The sequence below is a fragment of the Pleurodeles waltl genome, chromosome 7 (genome assembly GCF_031143425.1).
Source record: "Pleurodeles waltl isolate 20211129_DDA chromosome 7, aPleWal1.hap1.20221129, whole genome shotgun sequence".
Classification (NCBI taxonomy): Eukaryota; Metazoa; Chordata; class Amphibia; order Caudata; family Salamandridae; genus Pleurodeles; species Pleurodeles waltl.
The window spans coordinates 1,114,855,534-1,114,875,810 of record NC_090446.1 but is presented as its reverse complement, the minus strand read 5'-3'; the positions used below and the strand labels follow the sequence as shown (position 1 = coordinate 1,114,875,810).

Sequence of the window (20,277 nt, the reverse complement as noted above, 5' to 3'; positions counted from 1 at the left end):
ACTTTAAACTAAACTAAAATGATTAGACCTGTCAGCCCCTAGGGCTATTTCCCTCCGAACTAGTTGCCTTACTCCTCCATTTTTGCTGATACCGTTTTTGTTGGCTTTAGGACTGTGCACATTATCACTGTTAGCCACTGCAGACTGTGTGCACACTCACTAAAACGTGGTGAAATTGGCTTACAGTCAATTAGCACATTTAATTCACTTGCAAGAGGTACTACATGTACCTAGGGCCTGTAAATTAATGCTACTAGTGCGCCTGCAGCACGGATTGTGCCATCCACTTAAATAGCCATTTTAAACATGTCCCAACCCTGCCATGTCAGCCTGTGCGGATAGGTTTAAACTGCCATTTCGACCTCGCAAAATAAACCTTTCGCCAGCCTTAAACCTTCTTTTTATCCTTTTAACACATATAAGTCATTCCAAGGGTAGGCCCTAAACAGCCCACAGAGCAACGTGCTATGTCTCGGGTTCTACTGATTAGATTTATGATGTTTTGGTCTCAATTTATTTATTACATTGTGCTCTTCTTTTCTAAACTGATGTGGGATGTTTCTTGTGGTGTGCTCTCACTTGATACCTGTTTAAAATGCTGCATCAGTACTTTATAAATTGCACCTAAATTAAGCCTTGTTAAGCCTAAATTAAGCTTGTGTGCCGAGCTCCCTGATGGTTAAGCACAGGTTAATCTGAGGCTTGCTTACGTTTCACCCTCACAAAAGGTGTGGTTGCTGCTTGAGTAAAGTTTCACCCCCCTCAACCAGTAACTCAATTTGCAACATTTTATGGAGAAAATATATAGGTACAACCTATTGGGGTGACAAAGGGAATCTGCAATAAAGGATATGACAGGCTTGTACCTCACACCGACAAATTACACAAAATGTTCCCTCATATCACTACGAATTAATGTTGGATGTGATGTGGGCTGGAGTTGGCTCAAGCTGCAAAACTTTTGGAAGGAAGCTCTGGCAACCATAAAGGAAATAACAGGGGGTTTTCTATCAGTTGAACCAGAAGGACTACATTGGGATTACGCCCCACAGATTGGGAGGGGAGACTCCTAGCTAACTGGCAGTTGATTCACCAACTTCTACCGATAGCAAGAATGCCCACTGCTAAATATTGAAAACAAACCCAGAGTCTGAGCACGCACACAGTGCTGGCAATTTGGGAAACCAGGGCCTTGGAATAATTAATAGGACACATAGACAAAAACAGAGACAACCTTATCAAAATTGGGAAATCAGTGCTGGTATATATGGAAGATGAACAAAAAGAATTGACTTGTCCACCTAGACTGCGAGCACAGAGACTGTTTCACTAAAATACTTGTGAAGCTTTTTTTTTTATCAAACATTACACTGAGAAACTAGAAATTGGTGTCGAGAATATTTTTAACCATTACACATTTTTTCAGGATCTTGCACGGTGTCACTTCGACAGTTATTGTCTGTAGGGTGTGGGGTATTTTATGTTGGTATTGTTTGGTTGTATAGATCTGAGAATGTCGTGATTGTTTTTACACTTTATCAAAATTCGTTTACAATTTTTTTTAAAAAAACAATGTGTTCTAAATCTGGACCTAAAGGGTGATTTACAGGACAAATAGACCCAACATGAAAATCTGGAAAGTGGGAAACTTATGAGTCTCAAGAGATCTGTTTAAGTTGATGATATATTACACAAGATTTGTGATTTTTCTGTATTAAGTAAAAAGTTTTTTTTTTTAATCACCAGAAGGTCATTGCCTTAATAAAGCGAGGTTATCTTGCAAAACGTGTGTTGTGTTGGCATGGGTAAAAACAGGAATAACACATCGTTGAAAAAGAGATTTTTTTTAATAATAAACGTTTTTAAGGACTGGGATAAGCTTACGAAAATAACGCAAAGAATATTTTAGAATTGACAATGGGTTGTCTTGGAACTTTGTGGATGATTTAACACACAGACCATGTAATCACAGGATTGGTCCAGAACCATGCTTTATGTCTATCCTACAATCACTGCATGAGTTGCAAGAAGGAGAATGACACAATGCCCTTATATCATTACCTATTATTCGTGCACTGCAAGACGAATCAATGTAACCATGAATAGTCTGTAACAAGCTGCCTCTACGGTAATTAAGCTTAATGGGGTATGCTTTACAAATAAATATGCAACTGCACTAGAAATGATATCTAGTATATTCTGAATGGTCATAAAAAGTATAGTTAAAAGAAATGTTATACAAGAGCTCAAATAGACCCCATATTTTACTCAGATCACCTCGATTAATCAATACTATTTGACAGAGAGGACCTGATTACAAATGGCCCAAATCGGACGTGATAATTATCGCACCTGATAAAATCTTGGACCAAGGTGTTCAGAATTTATCAGGTGGGATAATTATCGGCTATTTTGACTTTTTGAAGAATAACATGCAGATTATTGCTTATTGCTCAAAAATGCACATATCCTGGTAAACAGCGGGCCCTTTCCCGCGGTTAAATTCCAGCGGCGTGAACCTGCTGAAATGTAATGGAGGATGTGAACTTTAGCGCACCTGGTAATTACCAAGTATGATAAGCATCGCACCACTGAAAACGACGTTCCCTGTGCAAAGGTGTTTATGCAAAGACGCGATTTAATGGTCACTTGTAATCAGGTCCTTATACTTCTTCTATATACGAGGGCTGACATTTTAGTTTGTTTTTTTGTCTGTATCATGTCTGACAATTACTGACTTCAACTTCTCGACAGGGGTCCCACCCAAATGTAGATATGTCTTGGGCCCAAGAAATCCATAAGATATTCTCTGCCGAGCCAAGATGTGAAGAGTATTAGATTTGCCACACGTGGCTATGAGAGTACTGATGTACACATGTCTAAACCAAACCAAACTTAAAAGCAAATTCTCCTTGCAGCTGAAAACCAATTACATTTTCTATTATTGGGCAAAATACAATCACATTTCTTGAGGTTGTTAGTCAGTCAAAGGGCAGCGTTTCGAACAAGTGAAGCTCAGTAATCTTGGGAGACGTTACTGAGTCCTCACTTTCCACAGACAGACAGAGGGTTAACTTACCACGTGACCTGCATCAGCGACATCGGTACAGCAGCTGCATAGATGGCCAGGTCACCATACAGGTAGATGATGATGCAAAAGTAAAACAAATTGATGCCCACTATAGAAAAGAGAAGAAAAACAATCAGTACAAGGAGTGAAAACTCAAAGGGCTTCAGAAATACAAGGAAACGCACACCACGACTCTTGTTCTGCTACCCTCACTCTGAACTTGTTTTAATTGTCCCTTCTGATATCTGCTGCACTGAAAGCACCCACCGTGCACTGCTGGCGATGAAGCTACAGGTAGTGTAATTGTGGTGCTGAGTTAGCAAGATACCACCGAAGGCGAGGGCCTTTAACAAGGGAGAGGGCCTTTAATAGCCGGTAGAGCCCGCTACGGCGGGTTCTAAGGCTATTAGAACATTCTGCCACTCAGGGCAGAATGTTCTATTAAATAAAACAAATTCCTCACGAAGCCCGAGGGGATTAAAATCCCCCTTGGGCTCCGTGAGGCTTTGCTCACAGCTGCTGCTGTGAACAAAGCGAACATTGGAATGTTGGTGCTGTGGGCTTTTACCGGCCAGTAAAAGCCCGCAGCACTCCATTGTTTTCAATGGAGCTGCCAAGGTTCCAATGTTCTAATTAGAGTTATCTAGCATGAGGAGCTTCTTTTGTCAAAGGAAAGTTAAGTAAACTGCAAAATGATTTTTACTCAAATAGCTCAGCACACAAAATGCGAGCTTCCTCTTACAGGTTAAGTATGTGCCTTCAAATTCAATGATGAAGTCAATCATTGTCATGCTGTCCATCACATCAAACTAAGGTAGAGCTAATTCATATACTCAGAAGTCCGGTATGTGAGGTAATGCTCAGGCGCATTCATTTTAACATTCTTCCCGCCTTGTGAGTGTTAAGTCTTTAGCTATGGTCTAACCCGCTCATGCTTCTTGATTTTGGTTCTTGTTTCCTGTTGCCTTCTTGAAGGAGTTACATGAGTACTGCGAGTTCTACTTCTTTTACAATAACCACAATATTTCCCCGAATCACCCTGAGACAATGTCCATTAGTTGCCATAATGTTCCAAAAATTTGCATTATCAACATCCTAGCTGAAGAGACCAGTTGTACACAGGAAGCCATCATGCTTAGGAGGGTTTTTTAGTTCTGTAGCATGTGTCTTCTAACTGTGAATGATCTTCTTAAATAAGAGTACACACTCTTGATTCTCTATAAACGGTCTTCAGAACATGATTTATTGTGTTAATAAATAAAGCCTAACTTTGAATTGATTCCATACAGCAATACCTGAAATTGGCAATGGTGTCCCTATGTAAGAAATGTGAGATACTTTTCAAGTTATCTTCTATTCACTGTGGTATGTAACAGGAAGTCCATTAGTAAGCATTCACAAATACATAAAATCAAAACATTAAGTCATCACACACTGTAGTCAAATCGAGATGTCTGAATCAGAAATCAGGTTTTGTGGTTCAACATCAGCGTTTCCCCTATGATAAGATGACCAAATGTGTTAATATGTGCACCCAAATAGCATAGCTGCTGCACATTAATAATCTACTGCATAGATACAAATCTAAAATCTTACTATTTGTGCACATTCATTGAGAGAGCATAAATCCAAGACAGGATCAATTACATTTTTCTGAAGAAGCAATGTAAACAAAGTACACTCCAGTTATACAGAGACCTTTTCTTCCAGGTTGGAGCTTTTGTAGTCCTCAAAGCTTGTCTGCTATTCAGAAACAGACTGACACTTTCTTAGAACTATGGAGTCAATGACATGATAAATTGAAAAAGGATAAAGATATATTTTAATGTCAACATTTTCATCTACCCTATATCCTTTCTTCTAACTATAACCTCTGTGTAACTGGATACAAAGTGGCGGATCGGAAACTGCTGGAAAAAGCTGTGTAAAGGAAGTTTACGAGGCAATTATACACTTATGTATTGTTGTTTTACAAAACTGAACCCTTTTTTCTTGTATAAGTGAGCACCTTCCCCAATTCCCTGTATAAAAGAAGCCTATCAGTCTGGTGGATTTGACTGATGACAGAGGGCTCAGCAGGAGTTTATGTGGAAAGAAGAGAGCTTAAGAACTAGGAGTAACAGTCACTTTCAAGATCAGCCCTAAAACTGCTGCTGCTACTACTGATGCTACAGTTATCCTCCCTACTACCCCCAACCTGTCGGTAAATTCCACAGAATATTGTGAAAGACTGAACCGTTTTCGGAGCCTCCCTGGCCACTATTGACTGACGTCCTGTGCTTCTACCTTTCTATAGGCAGGAGATTGTCTGTCAGGATCATCATTACAAACCCAATCATGCAGTGGCTGCCAAAAACAGAAAAGAGTGCAAATGGTCACCAACAAGCTTCTTGTGTGTTGTGCAACTCGACAGCCAGCTAAGCTTTGCTCCTGCTCTTCCGAGCCATGACACTGATTTTCTAGTGCTGATGTGGCAGACCTGGGACTTTTGCTTCCAAGCGTTTGGTCTCTGCCATCTTTCTTGCCGCAGGGTCTGTGGCCTTCATGCACCACACAAAAAGTCCCAAACCCAACTAGTCTGACATTCTAAGGAGAGGCAGAAGAGAAGGTCCCCAATAGCCCTAGGTACTGAAAGGCATGGTGGTTTGGATTGGGGAATGTCTCTGCCATTCTACAATCCTCCATCCATGGGGGCCAGTTAGTCCCACTGTCATGCAAGTTCAATCACTTTTAATTTTCTTGACTCATGCTCTGGAGAAATTCAAAAGTCCTTGCCAAGAATTTCCGTTCCAAACGATCTAAATATAGCTGGACTGATCAGCAATGGTATTTGGAAACGGGGTGCCAGAGGGACTCTGAAGTGGGGGGAGACGGGGCAGGGTGACAGCCAATTTCATGAAGCCAGCTCCAAAGGAGTCAAAACTGAAAAAATTAAATTGGACTAGAAAGAGGAGCACGCAGAAGTAGAATTTATAACTACCAAAAAAAGAGCATTACAGAATTGGTACCAATGAAGCCCAACCAGAAGCCAATAAACTGGTCGGAGCCAGAAGGGAAAAAAGTCTTGTCGTAATGCCACTAAAACGTCATGCATTCACCATCCCTTGCACTGAGTAAAAATCTAGGCAATATTATTGACATTCAGGTGACACTCAGGGGTCTCCAGGGATCCCCAAGGGTTCACAAGTCTGACAATTTTCTCTATGGAGCTCAAGCTTGACAAGACATAGAGAGATATAGAGATGATCAAATTTAGGGATTTAAGCGCGATCTATCCAAGCCACGGGATCAAGCAAGATACTAAGGACAGAGATGATTATCCAGACAGTGACGGACCTAACATCTTCAAATGAGTTGTTGACCATAATTAGAGACCATGTTGCATAGGCAAAAGCCTATGGACAAAATAAAAATAAAATTTCAAGACCTATGAAAGCCAACACGTGGGACCATTGGAAATAGTCACCAAATCAAATGGCACTCAACAAAACCTAAGGCAAAAGTACCATATCAACTTCTGTTCAAAGAGTAACCTACAATGGTCATGTTAAACTTGTCTATAGTATGGACTCACTGCAATTACCCACAAAGATAATTAATGTGGGCCCCTCCACTGGCACCAAGCTACATATCCATCTTGACCTTTTTGCACCATGCCACTCAAACCTATATGACAACAAAGGAGAATATGAGCAATTGTACTAGACAGATGCCAAACAATGAGTTGGACAGGAAGATTGAGAACCACTCAAAATCCACAAAGCGCTCTGATAGACACACATATACAGAACCTTTAAAATATAGCACCATGAAATCCAAGGCATCCATCCTTCTGACTCCAGAGAGGTTGATATGCGCTTCGTTATTGATAGAACATGGAAGGAATGTGGTGATTACAAATGACTGTAAGACCACAAAGAGAGTGGGCTCTTCTGAATAAGAAGGGTTTGGCCAAGTTAAGGGATAAAGCAGGTCCAGGCCTTGTACGGGATAAGACTTGAAATTTGTCAGGAGGCTAAGCGTCCCAGAAAGGCAGCAAACCTGCAGTGTGTATCTGAAGAAGGTATCTAAACCTTAATAAAGCAGCATCAAAGTTAAAGCTACATTCACAATATATCTGTATGTTGAGGTTTTAACCAATTCTAGAAAAGGCCATAATGGTGAATGCAAATAAAAACAAAACACAAAGCCCAGATTTTGTGCTGAAACATTCACATTACATAGACAAAAGGTCAATGAAAAAGAAAGAATTGCATACTGTCTATAGACAAATCCAAACTGCTATTAGTAAGCAGGTAAGGAACTGGTACTGTGTTCCTGAGAGTTGTTACAAGTGCAAAATAGTGCCATATGAGACTAACCTATCAACAGATGAGTGCATCATCAGATATGATACAGGTTCAGTGGTTTTACTGGGTGGTAGCAATACATAAATTGAGTTAACTAAATGGTGTTGTTGTAGCCAAGGGTGCCCCAGATTATTGGTTGTATCAGGATCCAAAAGCACAACCTGCTTTCTCACGTTTGTCCTCAAGCAGCCATGTTTTCTACTGCATGTAAGCTGTAACCAATTACCTTGTGCAAACTGTGCTGGTTAACTCAGCTTCTGTGAATAACAGACCATACTTCACTTTAACAGGCTCTTGCAGAGGGTGTTCTGACAATCCTGATGTCTCTCATTCAATAACATGAAAGAATTAAAATATATACTTTCCACTGGAACTGCTCTGTAAACAATCAGACACAAATGGCACGCTACGATCCCACATTTAGTGCATTTATAGAAGCATGCTTTTGTAAGAGACAAATAGGCCCTCATTTGGCTTTATGTGCAACAATACGGCGTGACGGTGTCCTGATGGCGGGGCTCTGCCGGAGGTGGAAGCGCCCTTTTCCCTTCCCTGCCGGATGACCTCGTCCAGGTAAGTTGATCGTCCGACAGGGGAGGGGGTGGGGGGTGTTGTTTGTGCGTGTGTGTATGCATGTTTGGATTGGTGCATGTATAGGTGTTTGGAAGGGTGTGTGCATGCATGCATGTATGGATGGATGTATGGATGGATGTCTGTATGCGTGTTTGTCTGCATGTGCGTATGCATGTTTGGATGGGTGTGCGTATGCATGTTTGGATGGGTGTGCGTATGCGTGTTTGGATGGGTGTGCGTATGCGTGTTTGGATGGGTGTGCGTATGCGTGTTTGGATGGGTGTGCGTATGCGTGTTTGGATGGGTGTGCGTATGCGTGTTTGGATGGGTGTGCGTATGCGTGTTTGGATGGGTGTGCGTATGCGTGTTTGGATGGGTGTGTGTATGCGTGTATGAGTGCTTAGGTGAATGTGAGTATGGATGTGTGTGAGTGAATGCGTGTATGTGGGTGTGAGTGAATGCGTGTATGTGGGTGTAGGTGAATGAGTGTTTTGGTGGTGGGTGTGGATGTCTGTGTGCATGTGCATGTATGCAGGGAGGGGGGGTTGGAGGTACTGTACCCGGAAGGGGGGGGAGGTATTGTGCTTGCTGGGAGGGGGTGGGGCAGTCATCTACTGGTGACAGGGAAGAAATTCCTTTCTGCCAGGGTTTTCGTGGCAGTGCTACAACCACGGAAACCCTGGTGGAAAGGCCTCTTTAACAACGCCGGCAGTCTACTGTAAACCGCCGGGTTGGAGATGCTCATCTCTGGCCAAGCAGGTCCAACCACCCTGGTAGTATGAGTAGAGATATGGCAGGTTGGCAGAGGCCAACTTTCCACACTCATAATGTGGCGGTCTTCACAGCCAGCCAGTTGGTGGTGAAACCACGACCTTTGCCCTGGCAGTCAGAAGACCGCCACGGTCAAAATGACCCCTATAGTGATTAGGGTTTGAATTTTCTTCCTGCAATTGTAAAACCGGCGTGGCAGATGTGTGTTACTGTACACTGCATTCTCAAAGCTCTTATTTTCACTGCAAAGGTTTGACAAATGTAAAGGTACTTTATCCTGAAATGCATAGTATAATGAACATATACAGGGTCATGGGAGAGGGTGGAAGTTAAAATGTTCCCAATAAGGGCACAGCACTGCATAATCAACAGATTCAATACAATGCTGGGGCAATTAAACTTGTGCCTGTCCTTTCCTAAAGGGGCAACAGAAAAGGGATCGCTCTCAACAGTGCTTGTTAAGTTGGCTCAATTTCACTATTAACTGATGCGGGGCACTGCTTCGCATAATCATGTGTATTATGCTGTGTCCCCCGAAAGGCTAAATGGGGCTATGAGCTATTCATGTATGTAGGAAACACGGATTTCAAATGCTTGGGTACAATTTATAGGACTGCAGAGGGATAGTGCATTGCAGCATCTATCAGCATGCAGGACCTGTCCCACCACAAACCGTCCAGCTGTAATTTTCTCTTTCCAGCTGCTATCTCCCTTATATACACTACAGGTCTTTTCTGATCCTGATGTATAGCCCCTATAAAACATTGCTTTCTGCTCAAAGCCAACAGACTATCACCACACCCCGAGTTCCTGGTCCTTCCCCTACTCTCTTACTGCAAGGAACTCTGCAGGGCAAGGCTTAAATGTTGTTATTTTAAAATACTGCAAGTGTGGTACTGGACCTCTGCATGACTGAAGGCTTTCAGGTAATTGGGAGATACTTCTTGTTGGAGACAGGGAACGTGAATTGAGGCATTATCTGGTTCCGTCTGCGACTAGACTTCTACTTCTCCATGATTTCATTTGAACATATATCAATTTTACAGTGGCAAATTCCAAACCCTACCGGGCAAGGAAAAACACAAAGCACAGAATGTCAAAGAGAAGAGACTGGAAACGGTTCAAATCTTCAGATTCACACCAAGCAATCAATTCTTACCAGTGGCCCGCATAAATGTATTTGGCAGCAGGTGTTCGAGCAGCCCAGATAATGCCTGACAATTCCACTAGTTAACAGAAGGCAGTCCTCTATTTGACAATTCTCAATCTCCAAGTATGAGCTTCAGCATCAGAGGATTAGGACGGAGGTTTGGTCTATCTTGCCACAGAAGCATTTCCACATTAAAAGAGAGGAAAAAGGTGCTGAATATAGAGTTCCAACACATCAGTGTTGCACATTCCCATTGCCAAGTCTGGCGGAATTCAGTACATCTGTGCTCCGTCCTCCCGCACCTTCTGTAGAATCTCAACCATTGTCCCACACCTTCTGCAGAAAAGTGGAACTGTCCTAAAGCAGACCCCATGATCAACTGAAATTGAAATCATCCCCCAGGGAACCACACAGAAAGAAGTGGCACAAAATAGAGTACATTTCATATTCAGGCTCTTGCAAGGAGATTCACAAATAAACAGCCCAATCTGAAGAAAACCAGGTCAGTCACTTCAGGATGAAGCTGCCAGTCACGGTCTTCTAATAAGAGGAGACACAGTGCATCTGCTCTAACAAGGTGAGCTGCCACGGGGAGGAAACCTCATAGCAAAGCCAAGTCCTCTGTCACATGCCTAAGGCGTCCCATAACAGAGTTCAAGAACCCACATTACCATGTTCGTTGCCAATGTACGGCGGTTGTGCTCTCCAAAAAGATCTGAATGATGCTCCCTAAGATGGGAAGAAGACATGTTTTCACTGCATAGGGCTGTCTGCAACTCCAGTATATTTATTTGCAGCACTTGCCGACCCAGAACAAAGGCCCTGCACCTTCATATTGACAGGATGAGCTACCCATTTTGAAATGGAGGGATTCATATTGTGGTCTGCGACGGCAGAGGCCTGGAAGAAAGGCAAATTCTGGGGCTAGAGGGGCACATCAACCATTGGAAATCTAGATGAACAGAGTTGAAAATCTGCACCTGAACCGAGAGGCTTCCCTGATGAAGCCACTGTTGTCTTAAGCACCACTTCAGGCATTTAAATGCAATCTGGCTTGAGACATAAACAGGATGCACAACATCATTAGGTCCCCATAGCAGAGGGCTTGCAGAACTGTGATCGGAGTAGGATCCAGAGATATTTGAATCACATCCATAAAATATGGAATCCTATTGAGAATGAAAAGCCTTTTTGTAGGTTGTGTCCAAGAACGCACCTATGAAGAGCAGCGCCTCCAAGGAAGTGGAGTGCAACCTCGGAGCACTGATGGTGAATGGTACATCTCAAGTCATGCAAAAGGATCATAGTGTGTCGGAGATAATTTGTAACTAGCACAGTGGACCCCGCCTTCACTACCCAGTTGCCCGAGTAAGTAAATACATGGACTCTAGGCCTTCAGAGTGAAGCCACCACTACAGCCAACATTTTGATGAACACTTGCAGAACAGTTGTTACACCAAAATGCGGTATCAGGAACTGGTAAAGTTGGGACCCCACTGTAAAGAGGAGAGAACGCCTATATGCAAGGAGGATTGGAAGATAGAACAAAGCAATCTGGAGATACAGAGACACCAACCTGTCCCCTGCATTGAAGGCCAGCAGATACTGATTCAAGGACAGAATTTTGAACTTGCCCTGCTGAAAAAAAAAAAAATCAAAGCTGTCCAGATTGGACTGAGACCTCCATCCTTCTTGGAGACCAAGAAGTAAAAGGAAGTAAAATCCTGTGCCCATCTCCCCTCGGGGTATCACATTTATGGCATCTTTGTGCAAGAACCTAGGCCTGTAAGAATGAGGCACATTCCTAGAAGTATTTCCTTGCAGAAAAGGGACAGTTAATGAGAGTGAGCAGAAGGGTGAGGGAATAGCCGTCACTGAATAGTTGGAGTGCCCAGTGATCCATGATTATCATCTCCCAATTGGTGATAAAGTGCTACGTGTCTAAAGTAAAGTGGGAAGGAGCTAAAGAGATTTTGAGGCAGGGGGTCTACAGCTGCTTTCTACTGGTGATGTTGGAGTTTCTTAGGTCCACCTGTGCCCCAAAAGGAGTAATAGCGCTGCAGGTTTGTGGGTCTGGTCCTGCTGGAAAGATTGCCATTGCGTTTTTTCTTGGGAAAGTCCCAAAAAACAGTGACACTCCAAGTGTTGGTTTTTCGCTGGGAAGGCCAGGTTCAGGGAGTGCACTTTGGTGCCACTTTTCTCAATATGTTCTAAGGACGAGTCTGCCTTCTCCCAAAAGATCTACTCGCAATTGAAGGGCATGTCCATTAGCGCCACTTGGACACCTCAAAAGCCAGTGTAGAGCATCCAGGCACACCAGGCAAGGTAACCTCTGCTGCCATGGACAGAGCCACTGTGTTGCCGGAATCTAGGCAACACTTCAAGACATGTTTGAAGGTGATCATACTATTGTCTGGCCAAGAAGGGCTATCTTATGGGTGAGGAAGATTGTTCAAGGCATATCAGGAAATTTCCACAAGGAGTTAATCATGGGTAGAGCTAGGCTGTCTAATGCAAAGACTTTTTAGCCCATAAAGTTAAGCATTTCAGGCTCATTATCTGGCAGAGCTTTGGAGAAAGAGTTATGGCTCAATTTCAAAGATGATGCTTGTGCCACAAAACTCAGTTGCAGTGTAGAGGCCAATTGCATCCGAAAAAAGCTACTGCCAGACAGCTAGGACTGGCCCTCAAAAGCTTTTCAACTAATGTGAGCAGTGGTTCCATGACTGATAAGAATAGCTACAGGATTTCAGTAAATAAGTTGGACAGTGTTTCAGCAGTGGGTAAGGAAAATTCAAGTACTGATGCCGCTTTTCATACAATGGAGAATATGAACACATGCCTTCTTATGGAGGGCACATGTGAAAAGGAGTATTACCTTCTGACGCGGTAGGTCTAAGTAAAGGCATGCATCCACTTTGTAAGGGTGGGAAGAGACTGTTAGGTGTTGACTGGTCTTCCACCACCATCTCTTCCACAATCTCTCGTAGACGTATTGAGGGCAATGGAATCTGATCCAAAAAGCTCCTCCATCAGGCAAAATTCTCTGGGCCCTAGGAAGTGGAGGGGTAGGCATCAACACAGGCACAATCCTTTTCCCTCACCACTCAAATGTGTGCTAGCTTGCAAGATTGAAGTGTCGAGGGCAATGATGCCACATAGGTGGAGATTTTAGAGGACCAGAGATGGGCATAATTGGAAACAGAGGTGCTGGATTCATGAAACCTATAGGAACGGGAACACACTTGGGTAGTGGTTAGGAGGGTCCTGGAGCAGAGAAAATATCCAACATGTCTTTTTGAAAGGCCTCAAACTGAGAAGGGACTGATGATGGAGTTGGAACTCTAGCTTAATTTTCCAGGTGTTGTGACTTGAAACATCCCAGGGACAAGACATTACCTTGAGGAACAAGAGGACTTCTCCTTCTGATGGTGTTTTTTGTGTTTCTTGCAGGAACATCCCTTAGGGTATCATTCCCTGAATGCTGGCATACCTGAGGAGGGGAGAGGGACACCACTGGAGTGTCACTGGGGTCATTAGCCAAAACATTGGCCTCTCTTATCTTGCGGTCTTAGTTGGAGCCTAGTAACCACATACAGATGTTGTGTGGATGTCCAATAAAGACAACTTTTTACAACAGCATCAATAAGGACTAAACCCAAGACCTTCATAGGTGACATCTAACCTAGTCACTGATAGAGCTGCAGACCGACACTGAAGAGATATGGCAAAAAAGCCAGCTAATCAGACTGCAACATCTATAACCCTTATTTCTTCCCATCCAAGAGGGCTGACAGAAGTTCTGTGGTGCCATGATAGAGCTGGAGAGATACTGATGGGGAAAAGGTTTCCTCAATCAAGTGTGGTGACTTGAGGAAATTGTTATAGTGAGGGATCTGTGGGAAGAAGTATCCAGCAGAACACACAGATATTGTTCAAATTGATAACATGGCTAACAAAGAAACATGAACCTAAATACTCCTCTGATGCAGAGGGATCAAAATGCTAGGGAACTGAAAGTTACAAAAGCAATGCTGGACATAGCGTAAACCACACACGGAAAAGCTTTAGGTTCAAGTGCCCATTGTGATGAGGATCTGTGTGAGCTTCCAGCACTCAGTATTTTTTCTATGCATTGGTGTGATCTACTAGGCCCCACGGTTCAGTGAAGAAAAGTGTGAATTCAGGAACTTGCAGCAAGAGCCTGCAACTTGTTAACTAGCTGTGGACAGCTAAGTTCAATATCTTTATGCCATTTTAACAAGTATGCTCTGATAAAATAAGACACAGTACAGTATGAATTTGCCCCCTTGTTTCAGTGAGGAGATTGCATGGTTGCAGCTTCTACTGATGAGACACTAAGGTGGTGTAATGAGGCAGAACATATCCTTACCTTTGTTAAAAAACAAAGACGCCATCTGACCCATCTCCACACGCTCCACAATCGCAAAAGAATCCACTGATCCACGTTGTTCTGTGTATTACAATACAAAACAGAATTAACATTCCTATCAAAATAGCACTCATTCTATGACTGCTAACTATCCTCCAAGCACCCTTAAACTAGTCAAATATCTGGTGCACAAAATGCAATGAGCATGAACTAATGGAAAGTGCTGCATGACAAACACCTTGCAAATACTCGAGGGGAATGAAAGCTTAGACTGATATGGAATTATGTCACCTTAGAGATACCAACACCAAGAAAAGAAGAGAACAACATTTGAAGTAAGTATTTCTATTTGCCCCTTCATAAGCAGTGTCTATCAAGCTTCAAATTAAAGTCATCCCCAGACTCCCTTGCTGATTTCTCGGCACATTAAGGCTGCACTGAAAGGAACTGTGCTACAATATGTTTAACCTTTCAATTTTTTTACTACAGTGGTTAACTCTACAACCTAATTTTTTCAAATGGAAATACATTCCATCTTAAAATGGAAAAATGAACAATGGACTGGACTGAAATCAGTTAGGTTCCTTGGAATTAATGGGGTACTCAACCTTTGGGGTTCCCGGCAATATTGCTCAGAATCTCCAGAGGGTTGATGAATACCAGAGCAGAACATGGTGAACTAAATGAAATGATTTCTATTTGAGCTCAGTTTTTTCCAATGATCGTATTGTAGAGCACTTCACTCGGTTGTGAACGAGGTTTAGAAGTTTATGCAGAATGTCAATAGAATATTTTGTTCATTGAGATTAAGGAATCGGACAGTGATTCAACCTCCATCTATTGCAGCATGATCCTTCACCAAGAGAATGTGCTGCCCCTTGGTATAATCCCATCCACAGGTGGTCCATTGCATTACATACTAGAATCAACTGGACTAGCAGACCTAGAGAAAATATGCCCCCTTATGTTCAAGGTCCGTGGCTGCTGCCCACAAGATAGAACTGTTTTCTAAAAGGTCAGTCGGGCAGCTCACTTACATGGAGTCTTTTGCATAAAATCATGCTGCTTTTCCTGACCTTTGACAACCCCATAATGCCCCTCTGTCCACTCACAAGGGACTCACACTTTCTATCCTGTGCCTTCCCCTAATACCATACATATGCAGTCTGTGTTGCTGTGAGAACACATTTACTCAGGTACTCCTGCTCACAGCCACATTGAGTAGTCCTTATTTTCTCTCAATATGCCCTGCATATTTAGTCTCACTTGAAGGCTTGCACAGTTTGTCCTGCGCCTCGGCACACACGCTGTCCCACAGACAAACACTGTCTTGTGGGCTGAATACTCACGCACAGAAAGAATGGGTCTGGACTCTAATCGCTCAGGCCCAGCCTGGACCTGATCCTCGTTGTCTGAGTAGTCCGAAGAGGAGCCCTCATTCTAAAGAGGAGAATAAAAAGTGTCAGGTTACCAGACTTAAAGTCGGACATGCTCTTCCGTTTCTCAATGTTAAGAGGGCTACTAGGCAATTCTATTTGATCAAGGTCTATTAGAAATGCTCCCTGTAGATAGACCTAAACATGCCTAAACATTCTATATACATCAATAAACAATAAAGTATTCTAGGAGAAAAACATACTCACTCAGCCTGCAATAACAGTTTTGTCACTTGTTTTGTCTTGTGGGTCCACAAACTATACTTACATTAACATCTATTGGGTCTAAATTGAATAGCTTTAAATTCTGAAAAGGCCAGGTGAGCACTGAGAGACTTGGATGGCAGAGAACACTCTTGGATATCACCCAATGTTCATATTGTTTGATTAGCTGTTGCATTAATGTTTTTGTCCAGGTGAATCCATGCCTTGTCTGAAAGAGTGTGACAAGGCGCATCTATATATGTGTTAAGAACAGAGCTACAGCCAAGTCCCTTATTTGTGGAATACACTGCTTGTAGATCCATATGATTTGAAGTATTTAGCAAAGTCTAGTCACACAGAAGAAGTGCTTGATTTGAAGACACTCCACTTGCAAAGGCTTGGTAAATTTACATGCCATGTTTAGGTACTGTTAACATCTACAACATTAGTTCTATGCAAGGTATGCGCAGAGGTGCAGTTTGCTGTTTTGAATACTTCAGTCAACTGCAAGTTGCTTGCATTTTGTAGAATTCAGTCAATGGTTTGCTAGCCTTGTAATAGCAACAAACAACAAAGTGATGGAAGGAATGCTTTACATAATCTCTGCCACAGGAAATAAAAATCCCATTTTGCGTCAATTATCCCATGATGGTACAACATTGCTTAAGGAAAACAAAAAAGGCGGTGTGTGGAATGCTTAAAGAAATCTCACCACCTGGTAATTACTTGGGCCAAATTCCAGAACATCATTTTTTATGCCCACTGTGCCACACAAGACAGAGACCGACTAACCTTGACAACATGTTTTTGTCAAGATGTTTACTCACCAAGTTGGGTTTGCAAGGACGGTGAATATTCATTGTAGCAAACTGTTTTGAAGAAAACTGTTTGACAGAACCAGTTTAGTTAGGTAAGGTTTTGCCAAATTCAATACCACCGGATTTCAAGCTTCTAAGAGCCATTTAGCCACTGGAAAGTGTCACGTATGCTAGCAGAGTTATCCCTCAGTTTTCAGTTTTAGCTGCCCTCTGTATGAAAGCCTGAGCTGCTCAAACCATTTAATTTCCCAAGGTCTCCTGGCATGCCATCTTTTCAGTCACCTTTGCCAGTGAGTAATAAGCTCCCATCTGGTTAAATACAGGGATTCCAGTTTATTATCCACTGCTGTGTTTCCAGCCGTAATGCTGTGTGCCTTTCTGTAGTTTCTCCATTTAACACCAGAAGCCCTTGTCCCTTAAGGAAGTTCAGGTTACTGGGAGTGCCACTGGACTGCCTTCTGCCCGTTACACTTAAGGAAGCTGAACAATATTTAGAAAAATCGGAATACCCAGGTCTTGCCTTCCTGCAAGTGCGGGCATGCAGCAGCTTTACACAGCAACAAGTATGAAGTATTTATTGATATCTGGGAAAAGAAGACAATTACTCTTATAAAGGAAGTTTATCTCATACAGAAGGTCCACCCTGGTTTATATTCACAATAAACAAATACTTTTACTTGCACATCCTCTTGAACCACAAACCCTTCATAGTGGAATGCCATGGGCCTGCTACAACACAGTAAAAACATGCTGGCCCATTGTTGTCTGCTCCGGCTCTTTTTGTTCCCCTCCAATAGCCACCAATAGACAAGGTAAACCAGACTGTTCCACCTGTGAGTACTCACAGGCAAAACCAGGATTTCCCAATTAACCATTGCTCAAATCCATCCTTCCAATCCTGAATTTATGGTCTCAAATCCTGCTTATTCTTACTCATGCAGGGCTCCTTTTGTCTTCCCTACATCTCGAAATGGAGCAATGTGACAGAGTTCTTTCGAATGCGACAATCTAGAGCCTGTCTGCTCTCCCAACATCTAAATGCATGGATTATCTCCTGAAGATAGTTTTGATGGTATTCTACCTTCGAAGCAAATTGCAGCTCTTTAGTCTTTTTTTAGACAGAAGTGCCTCATTAAGACTTCAGCGGTCCTTTTCCAGGACTGCCTAAGCCGATGCAGGCAACAGACCACCAGTGCCGCCATATTAGGAGTCCTTGGAGGACTTCCACCCATTTATGGGTGGAAGTCTGACTCCGAAGAGGCGGCTACATCGCCACCACCGCCACGCCATGCCAGCAAGACTCCGCCCACCGTATTACAAGTCTTAATACGGCTTGGCGGAGTCCTGCTGGTGTGGTGGTGCTGGCGATGCAAGACCACCAGAACCCATCCCCTTCTGGACGTCCTCCTTGACGGAGAAGGTAAGTGGGCATCTGTATGGGGTGGGGGGTATCTGTTTGTGTGTATGGGGGTGTCCGTGTGAATGAATGCGAGTGAGTGGGGGTGTCTGAGTGCATGTTTGCGCGTGAGTGGGCGTGTGTGTGCATGTTTGCGAGTGAGTGGGGGGGGTGTCTGTGTGGATGTATGCGTATGTTGAGGGGTGTGTATGTGAGTGCATGAGTGTGTGAAGGGGGGGTGTCTGTGAGTGTGTGGACGGGTGGGGGGATGTGTGGGGACATATGTGTGCCGGTGACAAGAATGGAGATTCCAGTCAACGGGTGAGTGACCGCCAGGGTTTTTGTGGAGGGGTGACCGCCACGGAAAGCCTGGTGGTTTGCAGACCTATAATCCAGCAGACAGGCTGAGGCCTGATGCCAGTTTGGAGGTGCTCACCGCCGGCCACGGCGGTGCGATCGCACCAGTGGGCCAGGCGGCGTTGTGGAGGATTGGCGTCTGTCAGGCACCACAACTCGTGATGTGGAGGTCCTTACCGTTTGTGCTTTGAATGGTGTGTTATGTAAGTGAACTAAGTCTGGAACTCTGGCTTAAAAAATACCATTTTCTTTGCTTAATTTCACACAACTTTGAATTAAATGTTTGATGTGTGTAAAAGTGACACTTCTACTGCCGCTTTAGCTATAGGGACATTTTGTATGTAGTTGCCGATTATAAGCAGTGGCTGCAGCTGAACTCCACAGGATGACCTTGTAACACGCTCTGGCTTTGGCGGTTAATAGTGCCCCAAATAAAAAAACTACAAATTTTGCAACACTTCCAAAGAAAGCATAATTTTCAGCCTGCTGTTGCAAACAAACATAGTTCCAAGTAAGTAGGCCCTACCTGGTATAGAAAGCAAAGTTATATAAACTAGGGAAGGTGAAAGAGGGAAACTGTTTGCTGAGAGGTATGCTGTCATTTATGACTCTGAACTGATGAAAACACGGTTCACAGGTATGTTGGGGTATTACGTATTTCAGAAACAAATTAAACAATAATAATATACTGACTCAAGGCAAATAGAGTGTTTTAGACTAATTGGTTAGAGATGTGAAATGAACAACGCTTGGGCGAATACAATGTTAGGCCTCCAAAAATCTACCCGCCCATTCATCATGGCAAGCCATATTTTATCAGATCGGGCTTTTTTTAGGACCTACTCGCCCCTTCTGGCAAATTGACAAAGACCAAATGTCCTATCCTGTCCAGTCAGAAAGTGGAGGAACAATAAAGATGCCTTTAAATCTATTTCATGTCACATTTCAGAAACAGAGGTCAAAAGTCAGTTTGTCTTACAATTAATTTTCCTTCTCACAGCAGAGTTCCAGGATTTTGTTAGGTTTTTCCTAACACACAACATTTAAATAGCTAAGTCAACTCTACAAATAATTTCCAAACTATATCTCAGTAGTTGTGAAAGACCATTGTTTGGACTTCTGTGTGATGAAAAAAATATTCTAATAGAATTGAAACAAATCAGAACACTTTACTTGGTTATGTGCAAAGAATAAATATGTTTTCTGAAACCCGATTTTCACAGATTGTTAGTACATTATATAGTTTTATCAGTAAAGCTGCAAGTTAGTTGGAAGGTTTTTGGACATTTCTTGGAAAGTTTCTGTCTGTAAATGACAGTGAGCACCGCATCATACTTCAGCAATATATTTATTAAAAGTTAATGTTTAAATAACAACTGGGAAGTGTGAACCTGCATTGGCTCCACCCTCCCTTTACCCATTTGCATGTACTGGCCTCCTTTGTCAATTTTTTTATTCAGTATATCTGTGACAATTAGTGCCATGGTTTGCACTCAACAATGAACAAAAAACAATAACCAGGGCAATGTGGAGTGGCCTACACATGTCTTTTGGAAGTGCAGATAGCACTCTTCTGAGCCATGTTACGGACTTCCTGATTGGATAGCATTCTAAACGTTGATAAGTGCTATTATTTAAGTGATACAGCAATACTGTATGTTCCTTCATGGTAGCTTCATAAAAATTCTCGAATACTGAATATCCCCACCCTTTTATTGTTAAACATTTGCTTGTCATTTGCTTGTCTAAATGCAATCTGT

General features: G+C 42.7%; 1 protein-coding gene across 4 annotated transcripts in view; it reads right to left on the bottom strand.

Moving 5' to 3' along the window:
* The window catches only part of TMEM104 (transmembrane protein 104), a 358,378-nt gene that overhangs the window by 235,317 nt on the left and 102,784 nt on the right, over positions 1–20,277 (bottom strand). For all 4 annotated transcript variants that reach the window (XM_069200086.1, XM_069200088.1, XM_069200085.1 and 1 more), the window contains exons 5-7: positions 15,656–15,746; positions 14,307–14,387; positions 3,080–3,179 (exon numbers count right to left, since the gene is read on the bottom strand). In XM_069200086.1, the coding sequence (XP_069056187.1) occupies positions 3,080–3,179; positions 14,307–14,387; positions 15,656–15,746 (272 nt within the window). The remainder of the gene's footprint in view (positions 1–3,079; positions 3,180–14,306; positions 14,388–15,655; positions 15,747–20,277) is intronic.